This window comes from Labeo rohita, chromosome 6 (genome assembly GCF_022985175.1).
Source record: "Labeo rohita strain BAU-BD-2019 chromosome 6, IGBB_LRoh.1.0, whole genome shotgun sequence".
NCBI classification, from domain to species: Eukaryota; Metazoa; Chordata; class Actinopteri; order Cypriniformes; family Cyprinidae; genus Labeo; species Labeo rohita.
Window position 1 is genome coordinate 19,794,829 of NC_066874.1, and position 26,482 is coordinate 19,821,310.

Genomic DNA, 26,482 nt, shown 5'->3' on the forward strand with positions numbered 1-26,482 from the left:
ATTCAAATGAATAATTAATTTACTCAAATTTCTCACTATACCACAATCCTGCTTCACTTCACTGACTCCTGTCAACTGTCTGTCTTTGTTTGATACCCATAAAACATACTTACTGTCTCCAGATCGAGGTGATGGACAGGGCGAAGAGGAGGTTGCGGATCTTCGTGGTGTGGACTGAGCAGAAGTTGGGCCGCTGGCCGGCTGTGGTGTCGGTGGAGCTCCAAACAGGTCCCCCAGCAGGTCTGTGGTGGTGCTGGTGGTCGGAGGTTGTGGGGAGGATGGAGGAAGCTTCGCTGCATCACCATCCAGTCCCAGCAGATCTACTTCCTCAGCTGCTGGAGGAGGGGCCGCTGTAGACTGGGGCTCTGGTTTTTTAGCTGCTTTTGATTTCTCATTGCTCGCGTTGCTCTGCTGACTAGAAAGCGAGAGCATTTCATCATCTGACGGTTCGCTCTCTTCATTCGGGCCCACTCTGCCTCCGCAACTCCCATGGCCCTGGGCAGGATCTAAGGGACAGACCGGAGAAATGGTTAGATCTAATGATGAACATCAAATTAGTCCACACAGTTTGTGTGTGTTATTTTCCACATTTCAGAAGGCAATCAACAGCTTTATGTGAGAAACATAACATTGTACCTCCCAAATTCCTTGTTACTAAAATCTATTTTTGAACTACTCATTAAATAATTGTATAAACTCAATAGTCAACTACAAATCTATTAATCAACTATTTTCTGTTGACTCTCACAAGCCTCCTACACTACATCTTACCTTCTAAGTCCAAGCCCTCCATTTCATCTTTTCAGCAGAGAATAAAATACATTAAACAGATGGTGTTTAGTTTAATGGGGCACAGACACTTAACAGAATGCCAGCGAGTGACTGATGAGTTTACTTGTTAAAAGGTTCACTAAGGGAACAAACTACTGAGCTCTTAATGGTTACTAAACTCCACAAGGCCTTTATTCAACAATTTAGTCTCTTCGCACATTAAAGACTGACACAGAAAAGAAGAAATTGTTGAATAAAGTCATTATTTTTGTTTTCTTTGTGCACAAAAATTATTCTCATAGCTTTATAAAATTAAGGTTGAGCCACTGATGTCACATGGACTATTTTTAATGATGTCCTTACTACCTTTCTGTGCCTTGAACGTGGTAGTTGTGTTGCCGTCTTTGCAGGGTCAAAAAACTCTCGGATTTCCTTAAAAACATCTTAATTTGTGTTTCGAAGATGAACAAACGTCTTACAGGTTTGGAATGACATGAGGGTGAGTAATTATTGACAGAATTTTCATTTTTGTGTAAACTATCCCTTTAACTTTATACTGTCAGCAAAAATATCAAATAAAATATAGCTGCAAGCAGCGATTACCAGGGTTCAAGCGCTTTAAGTATGTAAGCACGTAAGGAAAAAGATATTACATATTATTTACCAAGCTTGTTACCACCTAAATCAATTATTAAAGATTTACCATAGAAATATGATGTTTTAATAACATTTATGACTGTTATAGTGCCAGATGTGGTCCGATCTCGCTGAAACATTGCATGCTTCTTTAGAATCACTTGTCGCATGTGCTCAGCATGATGTTTTGAGTTTCCGTTTAGGCTTTATAGGCTTTTGGGTATATTTGGACAGGCCCCTTTTCTAAAGGACCCCGATATAGCTTTGCAAAGGGTACATTTCAACATGTTTTTGATAATTATTGGCCTAGAGAGTCCAGAGAATTGCACTGTGGTGTTTTTTTTTTTCCAAACCTAGAAGTAGTTCACAAACGTAGGTTTTTCACATCATCTCAATCATTTAAAAAACGGTTTGATTGATAGCGGTGGTTCTAGAGGCAGAGTTGTTCAGAACGAGGAATTCTATTATATGATACGAATATCGCGTGTATGTGCGAAAAACTGCGCAGTGTACAATCATTTACACCATCAAAAAATGCGATATTGCCCACCAGTGGCTGATTTATTTCAAATTTCTCACAAACCTTTGGGGCTGTGAGTCTAACAGACCCACCGAGTTTTGTTCTGATCGGCCTCTGTTACCCTTGTCTAATAGGTGCTCAAACTTCATCGGCCAATGATGGCCATGTTTTTTTTTTGAGATATGCAAATGTCCCCATAGACACTTGTGGCACTTTGGACCGTGCACAGTGATTTTCATGTTGATAGGACAAATGGTTGCCTAGTTATACAGTTTTTTTTCCCTTTTATAGAGCCACCAAGTGGGCAATCTCTGTGTTTTTTGATAATTATTGATATCCACTCTACAGAGAATCTTTCTGCACTGGATTGGTTCCGGTCGGGTGAAAAACCTAGGACTAGGTTTTGCAAAAAATGCGAAATACCCGAAAATTTCGCCATAAGACACTTGAGACTGCGACTGACAGTTTAGGAGTTATGAGCGAATTCATACTTTTTAAATTGGGGTGAGCCTTGGTCACATTGTAGGCGGTGTGAGTGCTACCATCCCTCCAAGTTTCAAGTCCCTACGACTTATGGTTTGGGCTGCAAATGGTTTGCATAGTATTTTACAGGGTTTGTGTTTGTTACCTGCAATAGCAAGTGCATCCTGGTGTTCCTGATGACAGGAGAAAAGCACGTTGGGGTTCAGGTCTTTGGTGGGGAACTGCTCCCACGGTGGGGTGAGATCTTTTTGTTTCTCTGTACTTTCAACCTCAATGTCTAACAGCACATGAAACAGCTGCGGGTATTTCTCTGGAGAATCACAGGCATCCAGCTCTGTCCTGGACAAATAAACACAATCACAGACTTCAGTGCAGAGCTACAAATAATTAAACAACATGTCCATAAAACTTTTTGTTTAACATCAAAGACTTAAGACCGTGACTGGACATTGTGTGGAGCAGGATTTTGCATCAAATAAGAAAAGCAACACTTACTTTAGAAACTTTAAGACTGTGGTGCCAGGGGCGATGAAACCAGTATGGAACTGAATCTGGAATATCTGGGTATTTGTTACCTGCGAATACAACAGAATTTAAATACTGCCAAGACTGCAAGCTTTCAGTCACTGACAGCTAGCAAGAACAAAAAGCCTACAAGTTCCAACTCATCTATCTCTGCTGCAGCTTTAAATTTAAAGGGGAAACGTTTAGTTTTTGGTCTCATACCTTGGCCTGAAGTGCATGAGAACGCATGTGATAGACCGAAATCACCACATCTCCTTGGGCACTCACACTCACAGGAAACACTACTTTGCCCTCTTGAACCCTGTGTTCCCTGAGATCAAAAAACATGAAAAGAACTTTAATATTACACAAAAAGCATTATCATTTTTAAGTGCTACATTTTTTTTTTTTGTACAGAACTTAGAAAATAATAAAACATTTTCACTGAAGTATAATTAAAATGGAATTACATGTATGTATTTATTTGCCATTAGTGTATTTATTAATAATACATTTCATTTTCACTATGAAATATTCATAAACGTGTTCACCATACAAACAACATATGGGTTTTTTCAAGAAACATTTTAGATTAAATTAATTATTAATCTCTGAAGTACCTTATATTTATTAAACTAACCTTTATTTTATGGACCATATGGTGGAAGAACACATGGATCCAAACAACATAAAGTAAACTCTAAGATGGAAATTGTTGTTCTGGAAGTGGACTTCTCCTTTAATGTGTTTTTAAATTCTTAAATTCTGGATTTTGCTAAACACTGTTTATATGGCTTATTCCAAACCCCATTTTAAATTAAAAGGATAGTTCGCCCAAAAATGAAAATTCTGTCATTAATTACTTATCCTTATGTCGTTCCAAACACAGTACTTTTGCTAATCTTCTGAACACAAATTAAGATATTGTGATTGTTGAATAAAGTCATTTTTGTTTTCTTAGTACACAAAAATATTCTCGTAGCTTCTTAACATTACAGTTGAATGTCACATGGACTATTTTAACAATGTCATTACTATCTTTCTGGGCCTTGAACATTTCAGTTGCATTTCTGTCTATGCAAGGTCAGAAAGCTCTTAGATTTCATCAAAATCTGTGTTCTGACGATGAACAAAGGGTGAACTATCCAAACTACAAAGAGCCATATTTGATTGCATACTATGACCATTCATTACATATAATTTCAGTTTGCAGATAATATGATTTAAATGAACCATTAGTAGAATGTCTATATAGAAATGCTTACCTCATTCTCTCATACTCCTGAGCTGTAGAAAATATCTTGGTCTCGCCAATAAGTACGTCACAAAATGGCCGACAGCCACTGCGCTGTTTGTTGAAGCAAGGAACAGGACTCATTGTGACGGATTTAATGACTAGCGGTTTGGAGTGTGGTATGGTTGGCTTCTCTGAGACTAAACTGCATACATAACCTATGTACCTAAATAAACAAACACACATAAACAAGACACGTGTCAGTGGTTTTGTTCCAACGGAAAAAATACCTTGTGTAGGACGTATGTTTTGATGAATAACAACGTTTCATTTCTGTTTACAACTGTCAGGAAAATAAATGGACATTTCCAGACAAAGGTTCCGTATGCCAAGCATACACAAAGCGAGTTCATCATGAATTAGTTCATTATTTACTGTAGTATTATTGTAGTATTTATACCATTCAGTAGTTTTTAATCAAAGCTACATTCTTCAGAGCTGCGATCTGATTGGCCGTACCTCCTATGGGAGGGCCACAGGCCAGATCCAGGCCTCTTGGCGCTGAGAAGCTGCATGGCTGGCACCGGGTTGGCGAAAAGGTGGCAGAAACAGAACATGGCACAAACCAGCACGCCTGAAGGAGCTCTGCCATCCTGAAACAGTCATAGTTGTTTAATGCTGACCAACCACAACAGTAACCAGACATGAACATCAAGAGGTTTTCTTACCGAACAGGTGATCACACACACATTCTTGGGGTTTTGCTTGAGCCAGTTGTACATATTCTTACACACAGCAAATAGGTTGTGAAGACTCGGGGCCTGCCTGGAAGGCCAATTGCATTCAGAAACCTAAAGACGAATGCGAAAAAGAATTACTGATACGAAGGCGTGCGAGAGTAGAAATAGGAAGTAGTGAAAACTGAATAAGAGAGATATACAATATTAATAAAAGATGTAACTGAAACAGCAGTATGTCAAAAATAAATTAAAACTTCAAAAGTCATCATACTTGTATATACAATATATTATATTTAAGCCAATCCTTCAATTAAAGTAACATGTCAATGTTTCTCCACTTTTTTTGTCACTGATATAAGAATCGTGTGATCCCAACATGAACTGAGATATCCTGAGTCATGCAGTTAATCTAGGAAGTTATTTAATTACATGGGAAAAGCACTGTTAAATATTTAATGAAAGAAAGCAAGGAGAGTCATCTTAGCCAGCAGTATCATTTTTGGACAGAAATGAACATCCCATACACAAGTATCCCATACGACACCAGTGTTTCCCAAATACCAGAGCTCAATAAGGCTCAAGTACCCCTTCATTTACACAACCAGAAATGTGTTCCTTTTTATATTATTGAAGTCGCTATTATTAAGATGAATTGCTTTAAAACTAACATCAATCAAAGTTGTGGGTGAACAACAGACTTATCGTGTAACTTCCTCTTTCTTTAATGAGACATTTGGGAACTGATGTATAAACATTTTACATGACAGATTTAAAATTGATAGCAACTCAAGCTATAAAATTTAAAAGATTTGCCCCCTTTTATACATTTCCCATGACATTTTACAGAGGGAACATGTTTTTAATGACAGCAAAGATATCTTGGCCCATGATGCTTCCACTTGGAATTCTGCTGTAAATCTGAATCTGTGTTCTGAGTATAATCAAAATATTTTTTGTTCAAATAAAATTAATCTCTGATGGAATGGGATGAGGAACAATATTAATTCTACATACAGTTGTATGCAAAGGTATGGGAACCCTTTGCAGAATCTGTGAAAATGTAAGTAATTTTAACAAAATAAAAGAGATCACATATAATATTCATGCTATTTTTTATTTAGTACTGTCCTGAGTAAGATATTTTACATAAAATATGTTTACATATAGTCCACAAGACTAAAAAAATAACTGAAATTATTAAAATAATTTTTGGGGAAAGTTTGGGAAACCTTCAGTTCTTAATACGGTGTGTGGTTGCCTGAATGATCTACGATCTACGTTTTTTTATTTCGTGATGGTTGATCATGAGTCCCTTGTTTGTTCTGAACAGTTCAACTGAGCACTGTTCTTCAGAAAAATCCTCCAGGTCCTGCAGATTCTTCAGTTTTACAGCACCTTTTGTATGTTTGAACCCTTTACAGCAGTGACTGTATGATTTTTGAGATCCACCTTTTCACACTGAGGACAATCGAGGAACTAAAACACAACTATTAAAAAAGGTTCAAACATTCACTGATGCTCCAGAAGGAAACACAATGCATTAAGGGGTGAAAATTTTTGAATTTGAAGATAAAGGTAAATTGTATTTAATTAGTCTTCCGGGAAACATGCAAGTATTTTCTCTTGCTCCTAAAAGGCAGTACTAAATGGAGAAAAATGACACTTCAACAAAATTAGAAAAATTTGGACATCTTCATCCAGTTCAAAAGTTCTCACCACCAGCTCTTAATGCATTATGTTTTCTTCTGGAGCATCAGTGAGTGTTGAACCTTTTTTAATAGTTGTGTTTGAAAATTATTCACATTTTCACAGACTTTTGCATAAAACTGTATATATTCATTAATTATTAAATATATTCATATCAAAGCTACATTCTCTAAAATGTCTTAATATCTTATATAATTTTCGTTTAAATTTGTCAAATGTTTAAAGGAGAAGTCCACTTCCAGAACGAAGATTTACAGATAACGTAATCACCCCCTTGTCATCCAAGATGTTCATGTCTTCTTTCTTCAGTCGTAAAGAAATTACGTTTTTTGAGGAAAACATTTCAGCATTTTCTTCATATAATGAGGCTTTAAATGCGACTTCAAACGATCCCAGATGCAGTTGTAAACGATCCTGGCCGACAAAGAAGGGTCTTATCTAGCAAAACGATCGGTTATTTTCATTAAAAAAAATACAATTTATATACTTTTTAATGCAAAACGCTCGTCTTGTCTTACTCTGCCTGGACTGTTTTTGTTCTTGTTAATGACAGTTAGGGTACGTCGAAAAACTCCCATCTCATGTTCTCCCTCAACTTCAAAATTGCCCTATATCGCTGTTTTGCCTTTTTTGTTAAGGGTGTTTGATCTTCTTCGCATGTTCACGTTGGAAAGACTGGGTCGGTACTTCTGCAGCGATGTAGGATGGTTTTGAAATGATTTTTGAAGTTGAGGGAGAAAATACAATTGGAGTTTTTCGACATACCCTAACTGTCTTAAGCCAGAATACACAGAGTTCAGGCAGAGCAAGACAAGATGAGCATTTGAGATTAAAAAGTACCCTTCTACCTCGGCTGGGATCGTTTACAACCACATTTTGGATCGTTTGAAGCCACATTTAAACTGCATTTTGAAAATTATATGGAGAAAAATGCAGAAATGTTTTCCTCAAAAAACATAATTTCTTTACGACTGAAGAAAGAAAGACATCTTCAGTGACAAGGGGGTGAGTACATTATATGTGAATCTTTGTTTTGGAAGTGGACTTCTCCTTTAAAGGATGTTTCGACTGGACACTGACAAAGATATTGATGATTAAGAAAACGTTTTGCTGCATTCTCTTTTATTGGGACAATTTTTTTTTTTTTTTTTTTTTTTTTTTTTTTACATGTATCCTATTTTTCTAGTTTCTTGTACTGCTAAATGTGGTGTATTTTCACATATTTTGGTGAAAATATGCATATGGAAATTATGGAAATACAGACTTTGCATTAGGTGTATTAAAAAGGTGTATACTTTTAGGGTAAAAGCCCCAAATGTTGTTTGTAGTTTAGCAAGGAATTATGGAGAAACTTTCTCTGCCAAAGTCCTAAAGGCAGATTTATTATTTAAAGTGATTTTCATTTTTTTTTATGTTGCAATGTTATTATTTGTGAAATTTCCCCCATGACCACATATACCATCATTTTGCACAAATTTTAATAAAATGTTATGACTCACAGGCAACAAATACAAGACTGAAATCCTTTTAAGCATTTTTACATGAGCACAAGCTCTTACTACTGAACCCACTGGCATTTTAATTTGCAAAGTGACTTGGAATGTGAAATGAAAGTATGTAAGTCAGGAAATGCAGTTGATTGCACTCACTCTGTTGGAGAACTTGGCCCCTCGATAGTTCCTCTGTGACAGGTTGAAAACAGTATAGTGGTCGGCATGCCGCGAGTCCAGAAAAGAACGGATATCCTCTGTGTGGTTCCTGTAGCCCATCTCCACCGCCTCAGCAGGATATGACATCACTGACAGAATGAAAGGACAATTAGGAGAAAGTTCTAATATTTCTTTTCAATAGGTCCAGTGCGGCCAATACAAACAGCTGAAACACAAACAACAATATCAACATCTACTTGGTTGAAATGCATTTAAACTGGAATAACATTTACACCAAAAATGCTGGGTTATTTTTTTTAACCCAAATGCTGGGTTCAACTTGTTGGGTCAGTTTATTGGGTTATTTTAATTTTTATTTTACCCATGTGCTGGATTAATGTATAAAACCCAACAAGCTGGGTCAAAATAACCCAGCATGTGTTCTGTTTAATATTTACCCAGCGTTGGGTTGCCAAATAACCCAGAAATGGTTGTTTTTAACCCAGCATTTTTTAGAGTGCACATACATTAAATAAGTTAAAACTATAAATTCCAACAGTTCAAACAGAGAGAGTACATAAGGACATGCGTCTACACGTGATAAATGTAAATCCATCCACTTGTGAATACCTTGGAGTGAATACAAATACCGTGGTGTATCATTCTCTACCACAAAATTCTTCATTACTCACCGATAATACGAGAGGTGATGTAGGCAATGTCCAACTCTCCTTTTGTATACCTAAATAACACATAAAAGAACATATCAAGTCAGAATCGACAGCACAACATATATTCATATCCATTTTGAAGATATAACATTTCATTTTTAAAGATTTATATCATTAAGTCATTCCGATGTTTCTTAAAATGTTGAAATTCTTAATTTATCATTATATAAAGTTACAATCCCCATTACTTAAAAGTTTAGAGTTGGTAAGTTTTTTGTAAAGAAAATTAATTTATTCAGCAAGGATGCAATAAATTGATCAAAAGTGACAGTAAAGACATTTATGTTACAAATATTTCTATTTCAAATAAATGCTGTTCTTTTTAACTTTCTACTCATCAAAGAATTCTGAAAAAAATGTACCACAGTTTCTACAAAAATATTAAGAAGCACGACATTAACATTAATAATAATTAAAAATGTTTCCTGAACATTTTGGAATGATTGGCGAAGGATCATGTGACACTGCAGACTGGAAGTAATGGCTTCTGAAAATACAGCTTTACCATCACAGAAATAAATTGCATTTTATAGTACATTTAAATAGAAACTGTTATTTTAAATTGTAATACTATTTTACAATATTTTACTGTATTATCAAATGCAGTTTGGCATGCATAAAATAGTTAATATTTAAAAAAACTGCATAAAATAAACTGCACCCAAACTTTTGAACAGAAGTGTATTTTTATGTCTTTGGCATGAGTCTTGAGTCTAACAGTAATTGTAGACATACCGGACAGCATTACACAACACTCAAATCACCTGTAATCTGCTGAAGCGTGAAATCCTTCTAATGAGATCATATGTAAACAAGCTATTCTAAGCCTTAGTGCAAGAGGTGAATGAAATACACTACTAGTTCACAGTGTGTGTGTTTGTGCAGTGTCTGTTTGTGTGTATGGATGTCATTCACCCTTTACATGGTGGTGAAAATAGCAGTTTGTTTAATCATTACCAATATATTAGTGTGTGTAAGAGAAAGGCACACAGATTTGGAAAGAGACTTGGAAAAAGAGTTTCTTTCATTATGCCACATGTCGATAATTTAAATACTTTAATTTAGCAAGGTTATGCATGTATCAATCATGTTTTAATTTACTGAACTATAAAATATCAATATCATTAAAAGTGGAAATCATTTGTTTCACTTTTATCACAATATCACTATTCAATTTGTAATTTTAATAAGTTCTCTACTTTGGTTTGAGTGGATGTTGTCATTTTTGCTCCCCAGGTGTTTTTTAACTTTACCATATTGGTGATTTATTAAGAAATATTCTAAATAATTTCTTCACCTCCCTAACTATTTTTGTAGCTGTTTTTATATATTAGATATCTGGATTTGATTAGATTTGCCTATCTAATAGAACATTTACTTTTCGCTGAAATGATTTGAGTCCAATAATGCCCTCTGACTTAGGAGCACCGTAGGTAACCTGGAGGATATGATCTGCTTCTGGGTCAGTAGGGGGTAAAATGCTACATTACATAAGACCTTGATGCTATGTCTACCCATTAGTGTTCAGCTGAGTGCTAAATGCACATGAATAGTTCAGGAGCTCTGGAAGCTCAACTATCCCCTATATCTGCAGAGTATCCTCTAGATAACTGCACACCAGCTAGGTCACGAAACACACAACCATGACAAAGACTAAACAGGGGTTCCCTGCTGAACAGCTTTCTGTCACAGGTTTGTTTGCACACTGACCAAAATTATAAAAGCAACACTTTTGTTTTTGCCCCCATTTTTCATGAGCTGAACTCAAAGATCTAAGACTTTTTCTATGTACACAAAATGCCTATTTCTCTAAAATATTGTTCACAAATCTGTCTAAACCTGTGTTAGTGAGCACTTCTCCTTTGCCAAGATAATCCATCCACCTCACAGGTGTGGCATATCAAGATGCTGATTAGACAGCATGATTATTGCACAGGTGTGCCTTAGGCTGGCCATAATAAAAGGCCGTTTTATCACATAGCACAATGCCATAGATGTCGCAAGTTTTAAGGGAGCGTGCAATTGGCATGCTGACTGCAGGAATGTTCATTTCTCTACCATAAGCCATCTCCAAAGCCGTTTCAGAGAATTTGGCAGTACATCCAACTGGCCTCACAACCACAGACCACATGTAACCACACCAGCCCAGGACCTCCACATCCAGCATCTTCACCTCCAAGATTGTCTGAGACCAGCCATCCGGACAGCTGCTTCAACAATCGGTTTCTGCACAAACTGTGAGAATCCGTCTCAGAGAAGCTCATCTGCATGCTCATCGTCCTCATCGGGGTCTCGACCTGACTGCGGTTCGTTGTCGTAACCGACTTGAGTGGGCAAATACTCACATTCGATGGGGTCTGGCACTTTGGAGAGGTGTTCTCTTCACGGATGAATCCCGTTTTTTTCACTGTACAGGGCAGATGGCAGACAGCGTGTATGGCGTTGTGTGGGTGAGTGGTTTGCTGATGTCAACATTGTGGATCGAGTGGCCCATGGTGGCGGTGGGGTTATGGTATGGGCAGGCGTATATTATGGACAACGAAAACAGGTGCATTTTATTGATGGCATTTTGAATGTACAGAGATACTGTGACGAGATCCCGAGGCCCATTGTTGTGCCATTCATCCACGACCATCACCTCATATTGCAGCATGATAATGCACGGCCCCATGTGGCAAGGATCTGTACACAATTCCTGGAAGCTGAAAACATCCCAGTTCTTGCATGGCCAGCATACTCACCGGACATGTCACCCGTTGAGCATGTTTGGGATGCTCTGGATCGGCGTATACGACAGCGTGTTCCAGTTCCTGCCAATATCCAGCAACTTTACACAGCTATTGAAGAGGAATGGGCCAGCATTCCACAGGCCACAATCAACAACCTGATCAACTCTATGCGAAGGAGATGTGTTGCACTGCATGAGGCAAATGGTGGTCACACAAGAAACTGACTGGTTTTCGGACCCTGATACAGTAAAACTGCACATTTTAGAGTGGCCTTTTATTGCTGCCAGCCTAAGGCACACCTGTGCAATAATCATGCTGTCTAATCAGCATCTTGATATGCCACACCTGTGAGGTGGATGGATTATCTTGGCAAAGGAGAAGTGCTCACTAACACAGGTTTAGACAGATTTGTGAACAATATTTTAGAGAAATAGGCATTTTGTGTACATAGAAAAAGTCTTAGATCTTTGAGTTCAGCTCATGAAAAATGGGGGCAAAAACAAAAGTGATGCATTTATAATTGTGGTCAGTGTAGTTATGAAGGTATTGTGTCATTTACATTAAGACAGTGTACCAATTCTACCTAGCAGACACACAACGTCCTAAGATGTTGATATTTAGTTAAATTTTGGTTGTGATGTTGGGTGACGAAAATGTTATGTCAGTTCAACGGCTTCTGTCAACGTTAATTTGATGTCCAATACTGACATCAGCTGAGGTTGTGTAACCAAAATCCAACATTAAGTCAATGTCAAACTGATGACAAATATTATTATATTCTTATTTGTGTCCAAACTATTGACTGGTATTAGTCTTTGTGCATATTGTCTAATATACATACATGAAGTATGTACAGTTTAAAAAGCTGAACACAGATGAGGCCGGAAGATGAGGCTGGAATGGCTGTGTGCTCTCTTACGGGAAAAATAGGGTGGATACAAGGTATTAATATGTATACTTTACTTACGAATATGTACTTTTAAAGTGCTAATATTTAACTTTATGGTACTAATATATAGCCTTTATGGGGTAAATAAGGTACAAAGATGTACCTTTTAGCTTTGAAATGCAGGGTACCAACCCAGTGACAGCTTTGTATCTTCTTTCCTAATAGGGTAGATGCCATGTTGTAACAAACCAACACCATATCTGTGCCACTATCCTCAGTACTAACGCACACACACCTAAAAAGAGTCATTACATTGAGGAGTCCTGTTATATTAATAGTAACAATCGTTATACAAAACTAGGTCACCAGGAATTCTATTGAAAGACCTTGACTTTGTTTTCTCTGAAGTCTTACACATGAACACCAGTGCAAACATGCACAAAACAAACACACATTTGTTTTTCTATCATGGTGGGGAATTTCAATGGACTTCTGTTGTTGCTATATTAAGCTGCGTTATTTAGAATGTTTAACAAGCTGCTTTCTGAAATAATGTAGGTGCCTTCTTGTGCGACATTTAATGTATACAAAAACATTAATAAGCAATGAGGACTTACGTGGCCACTTGGTTCATAACCTTGGTAGAGGTGTCTTTGATGGTATCTTTGAGGTTGTCTTTGATGTTGCTGAAGAACTTTCCAGCACCTCCTTTAACCATATCCAGAAGTCCCCCTCCATAGTTTCCATCCATATCTGGAGATGGAGGGCCTTCAAATGATCAGAATTTCATATCTTACAACACACATGCAGACGGGACACCACAAACACACATTTACATGTCATGACTAGTGATAGACTGGAATATCCAAAAAACATTTAAAAAATCAGGTAACATTTATTATTTATTTGATCAAAAATATAGCTAAAATAGTAATATTGTGAAATATTATTACATTTTAAATAGGGGTCGACCAATATGTGTTTTTCAGGGCTGATACGATTATTACAGATTAGGCAGACCAATATCCGATATTATAAACCGATATATATGTCTGGTGTAAAAATTAAAATTAATGTCACAAGTAAGAATAACAAGATTTCAGACAACAACTTTTTAACATGCTTTTAAATTATTTTGGTTTCTAAAAATGACAGATACCGATAACCATAAAACTGCTTAATATCGGCACCGATAATTGGCCAGGCCGATAATCGGTTGAACTCTAATTGTGAATAACTATTTTCTATTTTAGTACTATTTTAAATGTAATGTATTCTTGTGATTATGATAACCACTAGTCAGGACCACACATTATCCATGCGCATATGCTTATACAATGACTGCCATGCAGACTAAATAACACAACGTGCATATCAAACATGCAGAATTTTTAAGACCAATGTCTGATGCTGATCATACAGGAAACTCAAGGTCAAAGCATGTGCTTTTCATGCTTATCTGAAGATGAAGTTACCCTTGCAAATACAGTTTCCACATACTCAAAGCCAAAGCTCAAAGCTCTCCAATAACCTGCTCTTCTAAACTATAAAATTTTCCTCATACTGTAAATAGACTAATCAATAACAAATGCTACTGTGTGTACAGATGTCAAAAGTGCATTAGATGATGGTACGAAGCTGTGTGTAAGTGCAGTGGAAAACACAATAAAACAGACAAGAGGAAAAGGAGAAACGGATTTTACTCTTCAATACTTTTACTTTATGTTGAAACGTCTACTAGTTTTTACTCACTTTTAAACAAGCATCAGTGAATTCAAATGTTCACTGGAGTTTAGGGTTTGTGCAACAAGGACAATGCAGAAATTGCAGAAATTATGTATTTCTGTTGGCCAGATCTGAGAAATGAATTAGGATTTTAGAACTTCTTGTTCTGTCGTCCTGAAGTCAGTGTTTTTTTTGAATGGGTTTTTGGTTAAATGTCTGAAATAAGGTCTGTGGTTAAAACAAGCTAAAGATATTTTTACATTTTCTACAGATGTCACCGTGGACATGAAATGTCATCACGCCAAACAGGTAAACCTGTCTAATCACTAGTCTGCTTTTACAGCCTCTCTTGCTGTGTTTACATAGACACTTTTTGTTTGAATTGAAATGAAATCACTGATTGATGTATCTGAATGTAGTGTTTACATCAACACTAAATAAAGTGATTGGGTTGATGTGTGCATTTGTTTGTCACAAGCTTCAATATTTGAATTTAATCTTTTAGCATACACACAGACATTGTTTGCACATACACTACCGTTCAAAAGTTTGGGGTCAGTAAGACTTGTAATAGTTTTTAAAGTAGTCTCTTATGCTCATCAAGGCTGCATTTATTTGATTAAAAAAAAAACAAAAAAAAACAGTAATATTGCAAAATGTTTTTACAATATAAAATAATGTTTTTTTATTTTAACATACTTTAAAATAGAATTTATTCCTGTGATGAAAAGCTGAATTTTTATCAGCTGTTACTCCAGTCTTAAGTGTCACATGATCCTTCAGAAATCATTCTAATATGCGGATTTATTATTAGAATGATCAATGTTGGATAATATCAACAGTTGTGCTGCCAAATATTTTTTGGAACCTGTAATTTTTTTTTTTTCAGGATTCTTTCATGAATAACAAGTTTAAAAAGTACAGTGTTTATTCAAAATATAAATATTTTATAACAATGTAAATTATTTATTATTAACTTTTAATAAACTTTTAATTATTAACTTAATACATCCTTGGTGAATAAAAGTATTAAAGTATTTCTTAACAAAAAAAAGAAACAATAAAAATGTACTGACCCCAAACTTTTGAACGGTAGTGTAACTATTCTCCTGCCATTGCTTTCTTTGTTTTAAAGAGCAGATGTAATATTTATCTATTTAACTATCTATCTGAGTCCTAATTAGGAGATGACAAGCACATGGAGCTTTGTGCCATGCTACTTTTATTTATCACGCAGTGAAATCACTCATTCTCATGACCAAAACAAGTCTTTCTGCTCCACTTCACAGCTGATGAGTGGAAGAGGAATTTTAGAATAACATGACAGTCATTTATGACACTTCATTCTACAATAACAACAGCTCGTTCTAAGCATCATGCATAATTACGCCATTTCTGTGTCACTGCACATGCGCAGTACTTTCCAGTTTGAGTTTCCAATCTGATCAAGTGTTTACATGTTCTCTTATTTGCTTTAGGATAGGGCTACACCACCCCTTCCAATCCGAACAAAGCGTACATTTAGCTTACTTATAGGGATAGTTCACCCAAAAATGGAAATACTGTCATTAATTACTCACCTTTACGTCACTCTAAACATAATTTTTCATCTTTGGAACACAAATTAAGATATTTTTAATGAAATCCAAGAGCTTTCTGACCTCGCGTTGACAGCAATGCAGTCTCTGCCGCTCATTCTCGAGAGTACCACAATGTGGATCGACTGACACAGAACGGAGGAGAAGAAATTGCCGAATAAAGCCATTATTTTTGTTTTCTTTGAGCACAAAAAGTATTCTTGTAGCTTCATTACATTACAGTTGAACCACTGGTTACACTGACTATTGTAACGATGTCCATTGCAGTCTATGCAGGGTCAGACTCTCTGATTTCATCAAAAATATCTTTATTTGTATTTCCAAAGATAAACAAAGGCCTTGCGGGTTTGGAACAACATGAGGGTGAGTAATTAATCACAGAATTACATTTTTTGGGTGAACTATGCATTTATGGCAATTGTATTTAGGCATTTGTGAAGATTATGGTGACCAAAACATGTAAGAATTATACAATTTTGTTGGTCACAGAGCTTATTTTCTGCAATAATCTGGAAAATCTGGAAGATTCTGTTAGGGTTTTGTCAAGGGAACCAAGTTTATGCTAACTTCCAGGTTGGCCTACAAAATATGTCATCACTGTTGCACAATATGTAGAACAAATATGCAATATTTCTTTTTTTTTTTTTTTTAGTCTATTTTTAATTTAAAGGGGTCATTGGATGCCCATTTTCCACAAGTTGATACACGTCTTTAGGGTCTTAATGAAAAGTCTATAATATACCTTGGTTAAAAATTCTCAATGGTTGTGTAAAACAACACCTTTCCTTTAAATGCAAATGAGCTCTGCTCGCCCCGCCCCTCTATTCTCTCTGTGAAGTGACGAGCCTGTTTACTTTAGCCGCATTTAACCGTGTTTAGCCGCTACACTTCCTAACTACCACATTATAAGGAAAGGCTATCGCAAAGATTCATAAAAAAACCCTTATACGCACTTCTGCTGTAAGTGAAGCTGGATATGTAGATCGGGAGGCGCATTCCCTTCACAAACAAACGTAATCCACTGCATCTTCAGTGGCTCAGATGTCGGGAGTAAATGACAACCACTATGTTCATTATTACATCCAGCAACACAGCACCTCAATCGCTCAATCTAACTTACATCCCTGCTCCGGCATCTGTTACAGCTGATCTGAGGTGAGACGCTTATGTCAATCAACTATCACAGGAGCGGTCTCTGTGGGTGTGACGGCACACCGACAGGCATCTGAGAAAAAAGGGGATATTATATTTACAGATTAATTAAAAACCACTGCATGGATTTTTATCATTATAGGGTAAATTTGTACATACACTGCCAACACACATTAATGTTCAAACAACATGAAAAAGTGAACTTTGTATCCGATGACCCCTTTAATAAAAATAGTTCAAAGTAGAACCAAACATTAAACAAATTGTTTGAATTAATGAATTAATGACTCACTCACTTGCTTTGTTACTAAATGAATAAGTGTTTTTAACTACTCTGTTGAATAAACGATTCAATGACTCTAACAATACAACCAGTGGAAAGAGTCTACTAATAAAATGAAAAACAGTTAGGGTTTTTCTTCTTCATTATGTTCTCCAACTTCAAAATCGTCCTACATCGCTGCAGAAGTACCAACCCAATGTTTACAAAGTGAACATGCTAAGAAGATCAAAGCCCTTTACAAAAAAACGTAAAACAGCGATTTTGAAGTTAGAGAACAAACCGAGTGTTTCAACATACCCTAGCTGTATTGACCCGGATTACACAGAAGAAAGGAAAGGAAAGGATTTTGTGAGAAGGATTTCAGAGAATTTGTGCTCTGCATTTAACCCATCCAAGTGCACACACACACACCGGGAGCAATGGACAGCCAATGCTGTGGCGCCCTTGGTATTAAGAGTGGGGAAAATGCTGGTAATTCACTCCCTGCCAGACATGAGACTTGAACCTGCAACCTTTGGGTTGCAAGTCCGATGCTCTAACAACTGCATGAGTACACATGTGCATGTGCATGTGCAGTAGGTGGGGACAAGTGACTGTTTATGAATGAGTCATTCATTCAAACGATTCATTCAAAAAAGTAAATACCTATTTATGAATGAGTCACTGTATCATTCATTCAACCAATTCATTTAAAAAAAACTGTTCAAATTAATAAATATTTAATATAAAACATTTTACAATAAAAATCCAATGCATCAGTAATGTATCATCTTTTTCCCCAGTGACAGGTGTGCCAGGGCCAACTTGACCCTTTTTACTGGGGCATGAGCCCAGTGAAATACTGCTTTCCTTTAGTTAAATCCTTATGCGTCAATGAAGATCACTGTATACCAACCTGAGAATCATTTTCTCAGATAACATTTTAGCAATCAAGATCTAGCGAGCTAGTTTTGCAAATGAATCACTTTTTTGATCTAACCGGTCAAATGGGTTAACAAAAAGGCCTGAAATTGTTCACGCTTCAATTTGAGTCATTAGAACAGTTCGCTAATGCACTGAATCATTTGCAGCGGTTTCTCACACCAAAATAGTAAGACAGAAAAAAGAGCATTTTCTAAACACACCGAAGCAAAGCAACTTGCCAGAATGGTTAATAAATGAGTGATTTTTAAAAACTTTTTCTTATTTCTGTACACATCCAAAGTGAATTTAACTGTCAGCACATGGCAACATTGAAAAAACAACCCCATTAATTTCCAGACATTTCTATGTTCATTTAGGATCACTTCCTTGCAGCTGAACACTTGTGCATTTACACTCACATTAAATGTTTTTCATTCTAAAGAGCTGCAGCCATTAGAGAAGGCTGTTAGTGTTTAGTGTGCCCTCTTTAGATGTGCTGAGATGAAACATCCTGTGGGGGAAATAGTCTTCACAGGAATAATTTACATTTTAAACTATATCCAAATAGAAAGTTATAAACTGCAGTATTTATCAGTATTACTAAACTGTACTATTGCTATTTTTGATCAGTACACAATTAACTTCCTAGACAGCCTTGTCTGCATTTTCTGCCTCCGACTTCTTGTTGTATCTAGAAGAACAGGGTGGCCTGGCACCGCTTTCACAGTGGGCCCGACCAGAGAGTGGGCTTCCTGTCAGACTTGCCATCAAGGTACAGAGGAGCTCTATTCTGAGTGAGCAAATACTCAGGAGCGCGGTTGACTTCAAAGTCCAAGGCTACCCCTTTCACAGAGCACAGAGTCTCTGAACTCCTACCAATGTCCCTTTAATCAAACAAAGAGCCCAAGAGCGCTTGTATGTGTGTGTCAGAGAGAAGGGCGCCCATCCTGAGCACAAAGATCACATCAGTGCATTTGTAATATAAAAGAATGGCTTCCTAACACATTTCCTCTTTTATTCTCTATCGCTATCACAATCCTTTCTTTTGTCCGTTTAATTCAGCAGCATTGAGTCACAGAGAGCGCCTCTGTGACGTGCAGCCCCCTGAGTGTGTTTGTGTGTGTAATTGTGTGCTTGTGTGTCTTGTTACAAGACCCGACTGGCTTTTCAATTATAGATCACCTACAGGCTCAAACAAAGGTACTGTCCTTTCAAGCAGCAATTTAAAACATTCAAAATTCCCTCATTAAATTCAAAGCGAATAATTATGAAACTAAACGAACAGAGGTTTGAATAAACACAGTATTTCCGCTAAAATAAATTCACTGTAACTAGGCTGCATGCTGAAAACATGGCCACTGCAACGAAGCATCTGAAGTATCAACAACTCAGCAACACATCACAACAAATCCCCCTACGCAAAACTGCTCCTGCCTCATGATGTAAACCTACTGTTATAGTACATTGTGTCAGAATAAATGTGTTTTGAATTAAGACAAAAGAAGCAATTGCTTTACCATACTATTGTTTTTTAAAGGCCATTTTACAGGTAAATTATTGAGTTACACTTTATTTTACAGTTTCCTTGTTACACTGCACTTATACATTTAAGTACTGAAAAATATAAATTAACTACAAGTACTTACTATATGGTTAGGGTTAGGATTAGGGCTTGTCTTAGGGTTACTTGCATGTAATTATGCATAATTCATTGTTATTATAATAGTAATGTCTAACAAGAAGACCTTAAAATAAAGTGTTACCAATTATTGTTAAATAAAAGTATGGTAAAACATTGTTAAAGCAAATTTCAAAAAGGAAAAACTATAGTAGATAAAAACGGTAACCTCAAAAAGGTATATTTTAATTTTAAAATTATTATTTAACACTGGCAAATCAACCTAAATACATACTGTCACAAATCTGGTCTATGTCCCATTGTCCACTAACCACCAGATGTCACTCTCGCATCACTTACACACTCTGACTGTCACTATGCATCTCGGACTGCATCTCCCATCCTCCACCGCTCTGATTGCGTCAGTCCCCGTGACCAATCAGGCGTCCTATAAAAACCCCGCTCCTCCTCAGTGCACTTCACGGTTGGTTGTATTATTGTATTGTTGTTTTGTTAGTATTTCTTAGTGTATTCCTAGTTCCTGGTTTTTGGATCTCCCGCCTGGTTTCCCGTTCTCTTCTGTCTAGCCGCCTGCCTTTTGGACTATAGCTCTCGTTTATTGGACCATTCTCTTCTACTGCCTGTATTATTCCTGTCTGCTCCTGCCTCGACCTTGCCTGTACGACTATGTCTTTGTCCCGCCAATCCAATAAAAGCTTGCGCATGGATCCGCTCGCCTCTCGTCTCGTTCTCCCCGTAACAGAACCAACCGTCACACAAGGATCCAGCAGCTTCACACCCGGACAATCGACAGATATGGACACAGACAGGATTCTTTTCCGGATCAAGCAAGGACCACGCACTCTAGAACAGCATATCCGTGAGTTTCTGGCCATCTCGAATTATTCCACCCTCCCGGACTGTACAATCATGGAAATATTTTGTGATGGCATAAACGATCCTTTAAAAACGAGGCTGAGACGCGAGGGTCCGCGCTCATCTCTGGCTGCTTTTTTAAACTTTGCGTTATTGTGTGTGGGCTCGCCGTGTACTGTGGGGGTCGAGAAGGGGGAACGCGACAACGCGGACGCGGCAGCCCCGCACCCCGCTCGCAGATTGGTGGTTACGCCGGATCACGACGCCAAAACCACGTTTGCCGCCTGGATCGCTCGTGAAATGGCGGCCGTGCAGGAGCGCGCTCAAGCTATGGCGGCGACAGCAGTGCCCGTTCGCAAAATGGCGGCGACTGCGGTGCCCGTTCACAAGATGGCGGCAGCGCCGGTGCGCGCTCACACAATGGCGGCGACGGCGGAGCCCGTTCACAAGATGGCGGCGGAAACAGAGCCCCGTCACGTCACAGCTGCCATACCAGAGCTATATGGAGTTACAGCTGCATTTCCTGAGTCAAGTCGAGTTTCCAAGTCAAGTCAAGCTGCAGCTGTGTTTCCTGAGTCAAGTCACGTTTCCGAGTCCAGTCCAGTTGCAGCTGTATTTCCTGAGTCAAGCAAGTTTACTGCTGCTGTTCCTGTGTCAAGTCAAGCTGGGGCTGTGTTTTCTGCATCAAGTCAAGTCAGAGCTGCTCTTCCTAAGGCAAGTCAGGCTAAAACTGTTTTTCCTGTTTCAAATCAAGCCAGAACTGTAGTTCCTGTGTCAAGTCAAATTACAGCCACGCCAGAGCCACTGCACAAGATGGCTGCCACGCCAGAGCCACTGCACAAGATGGCTGCCACGCCAGAGCCAATGCACAAGATGGCCGCCGTCTCCAAGCCGCTCCACAATATGGCTGCCATTCCAGAACCTGTGGTCAGCGCCCGGACGCCACTTGTGGTCATGATGGCCCACGTGCTGGACACACCCCTAATGACAGTACGGGCAGCTAAAGTGGCGCTCCATGTCGCGGCGGCTACCCCTGAGTCAAGCCAAGTCACAGCTGTTCCTCACGAGTCAAGCCAAGTCACAGCTGTTCCTCACGAGTCAAGCCAAGTCACAGCTGTTCCTCACGAGTCAAGCCAAGTCACAGCTGTTCCTCACGAGTCAAGCCAAGCCACAGCTGTCCCCCACGAGTCAAGCCAAGTCACACCTGTTCTTCAGGAGCCAAGCCAGGTTACAGCAGGTCCTCATGAGCCAAGTCAAGCTGCTGCTGTTTTTCCAGAGCCAAGTCAAGCTTCAGCCGCTGCTCCAGAGTCAAGTCAGGCTATGGCTGTAGCTTCCAAGTCCAGTCAGGCTTCCAAGTCCAGTCAGGCTTCCAAGTCCAGTCAGGCTTCCAAGTCCAGTCAGGCTTCCAAGTCCAGTCAGGCTTCCAAGTCCAGCAATGTCAAGGCGGTCATTCCTGAGTCAAGCAAGGTAACAGCCGTGGTTCCTGAGTCAAGTGAAGTCAATGATCTTCTCAAGCCAGTTCAAGTCACTGCTGGTCTTCACGTGTCAGATCAAGTCACTGCTGATCTCCATGAGCCAAGTCAAGTCACCGCTGGTCTCCATGAGTCAAAGCAGTTCACTACTGTTCTTCACGAATCGAGTCAAGTCACAGCCAATCTCCAAGAACCAAGTCAGACCACAGCTGATCTTCATGAGCCAAACAAAGTTGTTGCTGCTGTCCCAGGGTCCAGCCACGTCCCGCCTGACGGCCCAGGGTCCAGTCACGCCCCGCCTGACGGCCCAGGGTCCAGTCACGTCCCGCCTGACGGCCCAGGGTCCAGTCTCGTCCCGCCTGACGGCCCAGGGTCCAGTCTCGTCCCGCCTGACGGCCCAGGGTCCAGTCTCGTCCCGCCTGACGGCCCAGGGTCCAGTCTCTCCCCGCCTGACGGCCCAGGATCCAGTCTCGTCCCTCCTGACGGCCCAGAGTCAAGTCTCGTCTCGTCTGACCGCCCAGAGTCAGGCCACGTCTCGTCTGACCGCCCAGAGTCAGGCCACGTCTCGTCTGACCGCCCAGAGTCAGGCCACGTCTCGTCTGACCGCCCAGAGTCAGGCCACGTCTCGTCTGACCGCCCAGAGTCAGGTCACGTCTCGTCTGACCGCCCAGAGTCAGGTCACGCCCCGTCCGATGACCCTAAGTCAAGTCACATCTCGTCAGACATCCCAAGATCACGGCCTATCATGATAGCCAGCGTACTGGATCCACCACAACCTCCCGATGCTGCTCTTCCTTTAATGGCGGTTGCCATTTGGTGTGTGTGGGCTGCACACTGTGCCCCTGAGGCCACGCCTGTTCACAAGTCAGCTCCTGAGGTCACGTCTGTTCCAAAGTCAATCCCTGAGGCCCCGTCTGGTCACAAGTCGGCTCCAGAGCTCCCCTCACTTGGAGAAGCCATGCCAATGCCTCCTGAGGTGTCAGCCTTGGCTGTAGATCCTCCCATGGAGGCGGCATCCCCCAATAACCTCTCTGCTTCTCCCCTTGTTCTGTCAGCCTTCTCTGTCTCTGCTTTTCCCAGGTCCCAGACCATAACGCGGTTTCCTGCTCCGTCCCAGCTCCCGCCTGGTCACAAGCCAGCTCCAGAGCTCCCGTCTGATCTCAAGCCTGCTCCAGAGCTCCCGTCTGATCTCAAGCCTGCTCCAGAGCTCCCGTCTGATCTCAAGCCTGCTCCAGAGCTCCCGTCTGATCTCAAGCCTGCTCCAGAGGTCCCGTCTGGTCTCGAGTCTGCCCCAGAGGCCTTCCCCGTCGGAGAAGCTGCGCCAATGCCTCCAGAGGTGTCAGCGTCAGCTGTAGAACCTCTTATGGAGGGGGCGTTAAACTCTAAACTCTCTGCTTCTCCCTTTCTTCTGTCTGTCTCCTCTGTCCCTGTTCTCCCCAGGTCCCAGACCATGACGCAGGCTCCTGTTCCGCCCCGGAGGGCTGCTCCGCCTCCTGTTCCGCCCTGGAGGGCTGCTGCGCCTTCTCCCCCTATTCTGTCTGCCTCCTCTGTCCCTGCTTTCCCCAGGTCCCAGACCGTGACGCAGATTCCTGTTTCGCCCCAGAGGGCTGCTCCGCCTCCAGTTCCGCCCTGGAGGAGTCCTGCTCCGCCTCCAGTTCCGCCCTGGAGGAGTCCTGCTCCGCCCTGGAGGAGTCTTGCTCCGCCTCCAGTTCCGCCCTGGAGGAGTCCTGCTCCGCCTCCAGTTCCGCCCTGGAGGAGTCCTGCTCCACCTCCGGTTCTGCCGTGGAGGACTGCTCTACCTTCAGCTCCGCCCTGGAGTACGCCTGTGCCTCATGCTCCGCCCCGGCTCCGTCCTGGAGGGCCTTTGTGCTGCCGGTCCTGCCTCAATCACCGGGTCCTCCGCAGGGACCTGGTCCTCCAGCCCTCGCCCTGTCTCGCTCCCGCCCCACCGCTCCCCTGAACTGTTACTCTGTTGGAGCGTCTGGAAGCCGCTCCTTGGGGGGGGGGCTATGTCACAAATCTGGTCTATGTCCCATTGTCCACTAACCACCAGATGTCACTCTCGCATCACTTACACACTCTGACTGTCACTATGCATCTCGGACTGCATCTCCCATCCTCCACCGCTCTGATTGCGTCAGTCCCCGTGACCAATCAGGCGTCCTATAAAAAACCCCGCTCCTCCTCAGTGCACTTCACGGTTGGTTGTATTATTGTATTGTTGTTTTGTTAGTATTTCTTAGTGTATTCCTAGTTCCTGGTTTTTGGATCTCCCGCCTGGTTTCCCGTTCTCTTCTGTCTAGCCGCCTGCCTTTTGGACTATAGCTCTCGTTTATTGGACCATTCTCTTCTACTGCCTGTATTATTCCTGTCTGCTCCTGCCTCGACCTTGCCTGTACGACTATGTCTTTGTCCCGCCAATCCAATAAAAGCTTGCGCATGGATCCGCTCGCCTCTCGTCTCGTTCTCCCCGTAACACATACATTTATACCAAGAAAAATATTTTATGGGTCATATTAGGTGGAAATAGCTCTTTGTGATAAGGTTTTTAAATTTTATTTACAAAGTTGTGTTTCTTAATTCATGTTTTAGTTATATTAGTAATTTATAATTATTTCATTATTATTTTGCATTATTTGTTTGGCTGTAGCATTTATATATTGATTATTGATTATATTGATGATTATATGGTTATATGATTATATGAACTGGTATTATAGTTTATGGAAAGACTACTATTGATGAACAAAATCATGACACAGTGCGTTATTAATATTAATATATTATACAGAAACTAACATTTCAATAGCTTAAATACACTGAACAAATGCAACATAAATAAACATATTTTTCGAGTCAACGATATTATTAAATATCACTGAATCAACCTAAATACATAAATAAATGTATAAATATAATACATAAATACAGTAATGACATACATTTACACCAACTAAACTAAATACTTTTTATGGTTTAAGCATCTTGAAGAAAGGTACAGGTCAGTACAATAACATTATATGTAATTTAATTATTTTATTAATTAAAAACATTCATAATTATGTCATTTAATGACATTTACAGTTGTGTAGGAACTATAACCTTTACAGCAACTACGCTGCCATCCTGTAATGCTTATAGCATTGTCACTTTTTTATGCTCTGGCCAACACAGCTCTCATATTTTACTGTAAAATTTAACATAAACAATTACAGTATAATCTACACAAGTTCTCGTTCTCACAAACGCATGCAAAAACACCAGACCGAAGCAGACATCAGCTAGGACTAAAACACCTGACACTAGCTCTTCCTCATGTCTCATTCCCGAAGGCCACCTTTCATCCCAGATCACTGCAGTAAAACAGCAGCAATCCCAGTATGATACAGACAACCAAAATTTTGTTTCAGGTATTGCTATGAAACTGCATGCAAGAAACCCAACTACATGGTAAGCAATCCCTTAATGGTTCTGCATTGCATATCAGTGTATTAGAAAACAATAAACGTCATTTATGCAAATACATATCTAGTTCACAATACACGAATTTTTAATAGTTCATCTATCACCTAACAATCAAAGTAGTTGATGTAGCGTCCAATCCGCCAGCTCTGTGACTTTGATCAATTGTCATGACACAGCACACGAACAGACGACAAGAAACACATGCTTCCGGCGGATATCGACAACTAATATTTAATCCACCACCTCAGATTCTTACAGGAAACCAGCATGCATTAGAAACAAACACAAAACAGGTAGTTTGAGGCGTATCAGGAGCGGCCGACCGGCCTGCAAGCGCCATCCGGTCGACACGGTTTTTGTACCTGAGCTGTCCATGGTGCTGTAGTCGTCCTGTCGAGCGGGGCCTGTTTTAACGCTGCCGAGGGTCACTGCCGTCAAACCGCCGCCGCCGCCGCCGCCGCCACCGCCGCTTCGTCCCCCGGTGCAGAAGTCTCCGCTGCTATCGACCAGCTGCAAAGATTCGTAGCCATCGTAACTGCTCTTTTTCTTGTAGCCACCTAGCAGGCTCATGAGCACAATTGGGAATCACATAGACATACGACAACGACGATTTCAAGAGACTAGGGGAATGCACATGTTCTGTGTGACAGCTCGGAGGGAGGGAATAATGTGCTTTCTTTCCAGCAGGCTGTCCCGCTACATACGGCCGCTAGCTGCAGGAGAAAGAGGGCGGTGTGTCATCAAGCGCCGCATTTACTACGCTGCACACACACGGAGCCAGCAGCCAATCAATGCAG

General features: G+C 40.2%; 1 protein-coding gene across 4 annotated transcripts in view; it reads right to left on the minus strand.

Annotated features, from left to right (window-relative positions):
* dnajc6 (DnaJ (Hsp40) homolog, subfamily C, member 6) overlaps positions 1-26,482 on the minus strand; it is a 44,444-nt gene that overhangs the window by 11,233 nt on the left and 6,729 nt on the right. For 2 of the 4 annotated variants that reach the window (XM_051111558.1, XM_051111556.1), the window contains exons 1-11: positions 26,048-26,419; positions 13,211-13,361; positions 8,937-8,986; positions 8,245-8,393; positions 4,877-4,999; positions 4,668-4,801; positions 4,180-4,374; positions 3,137-3,245; positions 2,906-2,985; positions 2,556-2,749; positions 114-506 (exon numbers count right to left, since the gene is read on the minus strand). In XM_051111558.1, coding sequence (XP_050967515.1) covers positions 114-506; positions 2,556-2,749; positions 2,906-2,985; positions 3,137-3,245; positions 4,180-4,374; positions 4,668-4,801; positions 4,877-4,999; positions 8,245-8,393; positions 8,937-8,986; positions 13,211-13,361; positions 26,048-26,255 — 1,786 coding nt within the window. In that variant the 5' untranslated portion in view covers positions 26,256-26,419. Of the gene's footprint in view, positions 1-113; positions 507-2,555; positions 2,750-2,905; positions 2,986-3,136; positions 3,246-4,179; positions 4,375-4,667; positions 4,802-4,876; positions 5,000-8,244; positions 8,394-8,936; positions 8,987-13,210; positions 13,362-26,047; positions 26,420-26,482 lie in introns of those variants that run through there. The other 2 variants (XM_051111559.1, XM_051111557.1) reach the window with 2 other exon arrangements.